This window comes from Pezoporus wallicus, unplaced genomic scaffold (genome assembly GCF_028554395.1).
Source record: "Pezoporus wallicus isolate ANWC-B61680 ecotype Strahan unplaced genomic scaffold, APGP_CSIRO_Pwel_v1 contig_12909, whole genome shotgun sequence".
Taxonomy (NCBI): domain Eukaryota; kingdom Metazoa; phylum Chordata; class Aves; order Psittaciformes; family Psittacidae; genus Pezoporus; species Pezoporus wallicus.
Window position 1 is genome coordinate 1 of NW_026640916.1, and position 6,436 is coordinate 6,436.

At 57.5% G+C, this 6,436-nt stretch overlaps 1 protein-coding gene across 1 annotated transcript; it reads right to left on the reverse strand.

Annotated features, from left to right (window-relative positions):
- Nucleotides 1-8: 8 nt before the first annotated feature.
- On the reverse strand, nucleotides 9-3,710 carry LOC130605592 (AP-1 complex subunit sigma-1A-like). Its single transcript, XM_057421195.1, has 2 exons — nucleotides 3,527-3,710; nucleotides 9-162 (listed from the first exon to the last, which is right to left on the reverse strand). Exons 1-2 carry the CDS (start codon nucleotides 3,703-3,705, stop codon nucleotides 12-14), a joined length of 330 nt encoding a protein of 109 aa, XP_057277178.1. The 5' UTR covers nucleotides 3,706-3,710; the 3' UTR covers nucleotides 9-11.
- Nucleotides 3,711-6,436: the final 2,726 nt, after the last annotated feature.

Genomic DNA, 6,436 nt, shown 5'->3' on the forward strand with positions numbered 1-6,436 from the left:
CTATGGGGTGTTTATAAGGTGTCTATGGGGTGTCTATGGGGCACCCCACTCACGCTGCCGAAGTACTTGTCGAGCAGCTCCACGTAGCGGTGGATGAGCTCCAGCGTGATGAGTTCATTGTCCTGCCCCTCGATGGCGCAGCAGAAGTAGAGGCTGGCGTACCTGGGGGGCAGGCAGCAGGGATGGGGGGGCTGGAGCCAGAACCACCCTAAAACACCCTCAAACAGCCCCAAAACACGTGAAAACACCCCAAAACACCCCCAAAACACCCTCAAACCCCCCAAAACGCTCCAAACCACCCTAAACCTCCCCAAACCACCCCAAAACCACCCTAAAACACCCCAAAACACTCCAAACCACCCTAAACCACCCCAAAACACCCTCAAACACCCCAAAACACCCTAAAACACCCCAAAACACCCCAAAAACCCCAAACCACCCTAAACCACCCCAAAACACCCTCCAAAACACCCTCAAACACCCCAAACCACCCTAAAACACCCAAAAACACCCTCCAAAACACCCTCAAACACCCCAAACCACACTAAACCACCACAAAACCACTCCCAAACCACACTTAAAACATCCTCAAACAGCCTAAAACACACTAAACCACCCCAAAACACACCCAGAACATCCTCAAACACCCTCACACACCCCAAACCATCGCCAAACACCTCAAACACCCAAAACACCCTCAAACACCCTAAAAGACCACACTAAACCACCCAAAACACCCAAAACACCCTAAAACCACTCCCAAACCACCCCAAAACACCCTTAAAACATCCTCAAACACCCTAAAACACACTAAACCACCCCAAAACATACCCAGAACATCCTCAAACACCCCAAACCACCCCCAAACACCCCAAAACACCCTAAACCACCCCAAAATACCCTCAAACACCCCAAAACACCCTAAAACCACCCCAAAACCACTCCCAAACCACCCTTAGAACATCCTCAAACATCCTAAAACACACTAAACCACCCCAAAACACACCCAGAACATCCCAAAACACTCCCCAAACACCCTAAACCACACCAAAACATCCCCAAAACACCCTCACCCCCCCCCAAATACCCCCTGAACACCCTCAAACACCCCCAAATACCCCCCGAACACCCTAAAACACCCCAAAAACACCAAAACCCTCACCTTAAACTATCTAAAAACACCTTAAACCCACCCCAAACCCATGGTGGAACCCAACTTGTACCCTAAAACCATCACAGAACACCCCAAAATCACCCCAAAACTCCCCTGAAGCCACCTTAAACCACCCAAAACCACCCCAAAAAGATGGTGTGGGGTGCTGGGACCCACCTTGCACCCTAAAACCACCCCTACCTACTCCTAGAACCCCCCCAACCACACTAAAACACCCTAAAACCACCCCAAATCCATGGCATGGGGCGCTGGAACCCACCTTGCACCCTAAAACCACCCCAAAACCACCTTAAACCACCTAAATCCACCCAAAAACCACGGTGTGGGGTGATGTAACCTACTTTGCACCCTAAAACCACTCCAAAATATCCCAAAACCATGGTTTGGGGTGGTTTTTGGTGTGTTTGGGGTGGTTTCAAGTGTTTTTGGGGTGGTTTTAGCTTGGTTTCAGGGGGGTTTGGGTTGGTTTTGGGTTGATTTCAGGTGTTTTGGGGTTGGTTGGGGTGGTTTTGTGGTGTTTCTGGGTTGATTTCAAGTGGGCTTGGGGTGATTTTGAGTTGGTTTGGGCTGGTTTCAGGTGGTTTTGGGTCAATTTCAGGTGGTGGGGTGGTTCAGGGTTGGTTTCAGGGGGGTTTGGGGTGATTCGGGGTTGGCTTGGGTGGTTTTGGGTCGATTTCAGGTAGTTTTGGGGTTGTTTGGGTTGGTTTGGGGGTGATTTCAGGTTGTTTTGAGGTGATTTCAGGTGTTTCTGGGCTGGTTTGGGTGTTCTTGGGTCAATTTCAAGTGCGTTGGGGTTGGTTTGGGTGATTTTGGGGTAGATTTTAGTGGGTTTCGGGGTGATTTTGGGTAGGTTGGGTGTTTTTGGATTGATTTTAGGTGGTTTTGGGTCAATTTCAGTTGGTTTTGGGTTAGGCTGGGTGGTTTTGGGGAGTTTTGGGGTCTATTTCAGGTATTTCTGGGGTGTTTTGGGGTCGATTTCAGGTGGTTTTGGGTCAATTTCAGGTGGGTTTGGGTGTTTCTGGGTCAATTTCAGGTGGGTTTGGGTGTTTCAGGGTCGATTTCAGGTGGGTTTGGATGTTTCTGGGTTGATTTCAGGTGGATTTGGGTTGATTTCAGGTGGATTTGGGTGTTTCTGGGTCGGTTTCAGGTGGATTTGGGCGTTTTGGGGCTGGTTTTGGGGGATTTGGGTGCTTCTGGTTCAATTTCAGGTGGATTTGGGTCCATTTCAGGTGGTTTTGGGTGTTTCGGGGTCGGTTTCGGGGGGTTTGGGTGTTTCTGGGCCGATTTCAGGTGTTTCTGGGTCAATTTCAGTTGGATTTGGGTGTTTCTGGGTCGATTTCAGGTGGTTTTGGGTGTTTCTGGGTGAATTTCAGTTTTTTTTTTGTGTTTCGGGGTGAATTTCAGGTGTTTCTGGGTGAATTTCAGGTGTTTTTGGGTGTTTCTGGGTCTATTTCAGGTGGTTTTGGGTGTTTCTTGGTGAATTTTAGGTGGATTTGGGTGTTTCTGGGTCAATTTCAGGTGGATTTGGTTGTTGCTGGGTCAATTTCAGGTGGGTTTGGGTGTTTCAGGGTCCATTTCAGGTGGGTTTAGATGTTTCTGGGTTGATTTCAGGTGGGTTTGGGTGTTTCTGGGTCGATTTCAGGTGTTTTTGGGTGTTTCTGGGTCGGTTTCAGGTGGATTTGGGCATTTTGGGGCTGGTTTTGGGGGATTTGGGTGCTTCTGGTTCAATTTCAGGTGGATTTGGGTCCATTTCAGGTGGTTTTGGGTGTTTTGGGGTCAGTTTCGGGGGGTTTGGGTGTTTCAGGGCCAATTTCAGGTGTTTCTGGGTTGATTTCAGGTGGATTTGGGTCGGTTTCAGGTAGATTGGGGTGTTTCTGGGTCAATTTCAGGTGGTTTTGGGTGTTTCTGGGTGAATTTCAGGTTTTTTGGGGTGTTTCTGGGTGAATTTCAGGTGTTTCTGGGTGAATTTCAGGTGTTTTTGGGTGTTTCTGGGTCGATTTCAGGTGGTTTTGGGTGTTTCTGGGTCGATTTCATGTGTTTTGTGTGTTTCCGGGTGAATTTCAGGTGTTTTTGGGTGTTTCTGGGTGGATTTCAGGTGGTTTTGGGTGTTTCTGGGTGGATTTCAGGTGTTTCTGGGTGAATTTCAGGTGTTTTTGGGTGTTTCTGGGTGAATTTCAGGTGTTTTTGGGTGTTTCTGGGTCGATTTCAGGTGGTTTTGGGTGTTTCAGGGCCGATTTCAGGTGTTTTGTGTGTTTCTGGGTGGATTTCAGGTGTTTTTGGGTGTTTCTGGGTGGATTTCAGGTGTTTTTGGGCCGGTGTCAGGGGTTTTGGTGCCGGTTCGGGTGCTGTCACCTCTTGTAAACCACCTTGAGGTCCCTCCACTCCAGGAAGCTGCACATCTTGGGCTTGCGCGCCAGCACCACCTGCATCAGCTCCCGCACCAGCTTCTTCTTGTCCCTGTCGGCCGTGGCCAGGAACCACTTCTGCAGGCGGAGCTTCCCCTGCCGGCTGAACAGCAGCATGAACCGCATCTGCGGGGACAGCGGGCGCTGTGGGGCTGGGGTAGCTGGGGGGGGAATATGGGGGGTGCTGTGGGGCTGGGGATCGCTATGGGGCTGGGGTGGACGTGGGAGTCGCTGCGGGGCTGGGGGGGGTGCTATGGGGCTGGAGGGGACGCGGGGTTCGCTGTGGGGCTGCGGGGTATATGGGGTCACTGCAGGGCTGGAGGGGACACGGGGGTCGCTGTGGTGCTGCGGGGGTCATAGGGGTTGCTGTGGGGCTGGAGGGTACATGGGGGTGGCTATGGGGCTGGGGGGACATGGGGGTTGCTGTGGGGCTGGGGGTCGCTATGGGGTTGGGGGGGACAAAGGGGTCGCTGTGGGGCTGGAAGGCACACGGGGGGTGCTACGGGGCTGGAAGGCACATGGGGGTTGCTATGGGGCCGGAAGGCACACGGGGGTCGCTATGGGGCTGGAAGGCACACGGGGGTCGCTATGGGGCTGGAAGGCACACGGGGGTCGCTATGGGGCTGGAAGGCACACGGGGGTCGCTATGGGGCTGGAAGGCACACGGGGGTCGCGATGGGGCTGGGGGGGGACACGGGGGTAGCTGTGGGGCTGGAAGACACACGGGGGGCACTATGGGGCTGGGGGGGGCATAGGGGTCGCTGTGGGGCTGGAAGGCACACAGGGGTCGCTATGGGGCTGGAAGGCACACGGGGGTCGCTATGGGGCTGGAAGGCACACGGGGGTCGCTATGGGGCTGGGGGGGGCATAGGGGTCGCTGTGGGGCTGGAAGGCACACGGGGGACATTATGGGGCTGGGCGTGACATGGGATCGCTGTGGGGCTGGGGGTAGCTATGGGTCTGGGGTGGACGTGGGAGTCACTGTGGGGCTGTTGGGTTGCCATGGGGCTGGAAGGCACACAGGGGTTGCTGTGGATCTGGGGTGGGTCGGAGGGGTCGCTGTGGGGCTGGAAGGCACACGGGGGTTGCTATGGGGCTGGAAGGCACACGGGGGTCGCTATGGGGCTGGGGGGGACAAAGGGGTCGCTATGGGGCTGTAAGGCACACAGGGGCCGCTATGGGGCCGGAAGGCACACGGGGGCTGCTATGGGGCTGGAAGGCACACGGGGGTCACTATGGGGCTGGAAGGCACACGGGGGTCACTATGGGGCTGGAAGGCACACGGGGGTCACTATGGGGCTGGAAGGCACACGGGGGTCACTATGGGGCTGGAAGGCACACGGGGGTCGCTATGGGCTATGGGGCTGGGGGGAGACAGAGGGATGGCTGTGGGGCTGGAAGGCACACGGGGGTCTGTGGGGCTGGGGGGGACAGAGGGGTCGCTACGGGGCTGGAAGTCACACGGGGGTCGCTATGGGGCTGGAAGGCAAACGGGGGTCACTACGGGGCTGGAAGTCACACGGGGGTCACTATGGGGCTGGAACTCACACGGGGGTCGCTATGGGGATGGAAGGCACATGGGGGTCGCTATGGGGCTGGGGTGACAGGGGGGTTGCTATGGGGCTGGAAAGCACACGGGGGTCACTATGGGGCTGGAAGGCACACGGGGGTCGCTATGGGGCTGGGGGGGACACAGGGGTCGCTATGGGGCTGGAAGGCACATGGGGGTCACTATGGGGCTGGAAGGCACACGGGGGTCACTCTGGGGCTGGAAGTCACACGGGGGTCGCTGTAGGGCTGGAAGTCACACGGGGGTCGCTATGGGGCTGGGGAGGACACAGGGGTCACTATGGGGCTGGAAGTCACACGGGGGTCGCTATGGGGCTGGAAAGCACACGGGGGTCGCTATGGGCTGGGGGTCACCCAGGGGTCACTATGGGGCTGGAAGTCACACGGGGGTCACTATGGGGCTGGGGGGGACACGGGGGTCGCTATGGGGCTGGAAGTCACACGGGGGTCGCTATGGGGCTGGAAGTCACACGGGGGTCGCTATGGGGCTGGAAGTCACACGGGGGGCGCTGTGGGGCTGGAAGTCACACGGGGGTCGCTATGGGGCTGGGGAGGACACAGGTGTCACTATGGGGCTGGAAGTCACACGGGGGTCGGGGGCTGGGGGGGACACGGGGGTCACTATGGGGCTGGAAGTCACACGGGGGTCGCTATGGGGCTGGAAGTCACACGGGGGTCGCTATGGGGCTGGAAGTCACACGGGGGTCGCTATGGGGCTGGAAGTCACACGGGGGTCGGTATGGGGCTGGGGGGGGGGTGTCCATGGGAGTCGCTGTGGGTCTGAGTTCAGGATGTGGACAGACCATGGTTAGGTCGGTCGGTCTGTTGGTCACATGACACCATCGGGGCACATGATCGCTCCTCCACATGACCGACCCTCCCTCCCTCCCTCCTCAGAGCCCCCCCCTCCCCTCCCCCTCCCCCTCCCCTCACCATGGCGGCGGTCCCGGTATCCCGGATGTCCCGGTGCTCCCGGTGCCGTTGTGCTCCCGCTGCCGTTACCGCGCTGTTCCCGGTATCCCGGTGCCGTTATCCCGCTGTCCCGGTGCCGTTATCCCGCTTTCCCGGTGCCCCCGGGCCCACTCCCGGCTCTCCCCCCCCCCCCCCCGTTACGATCGCTCCCGGCCTCTCTGCCGCCGCTCTCCTCAGGCCCAGCCGCACCGCGCATGCGCCGGAACTTCCGGGAAGGGGAAGGGCCTCTCTGCCGCCGCTCTCCGTTGTCATAGCAACGGGGAGCCCAGCCGCACCGCACCCCACATCCCCATTCCCACCACACATCCCCCCCCCC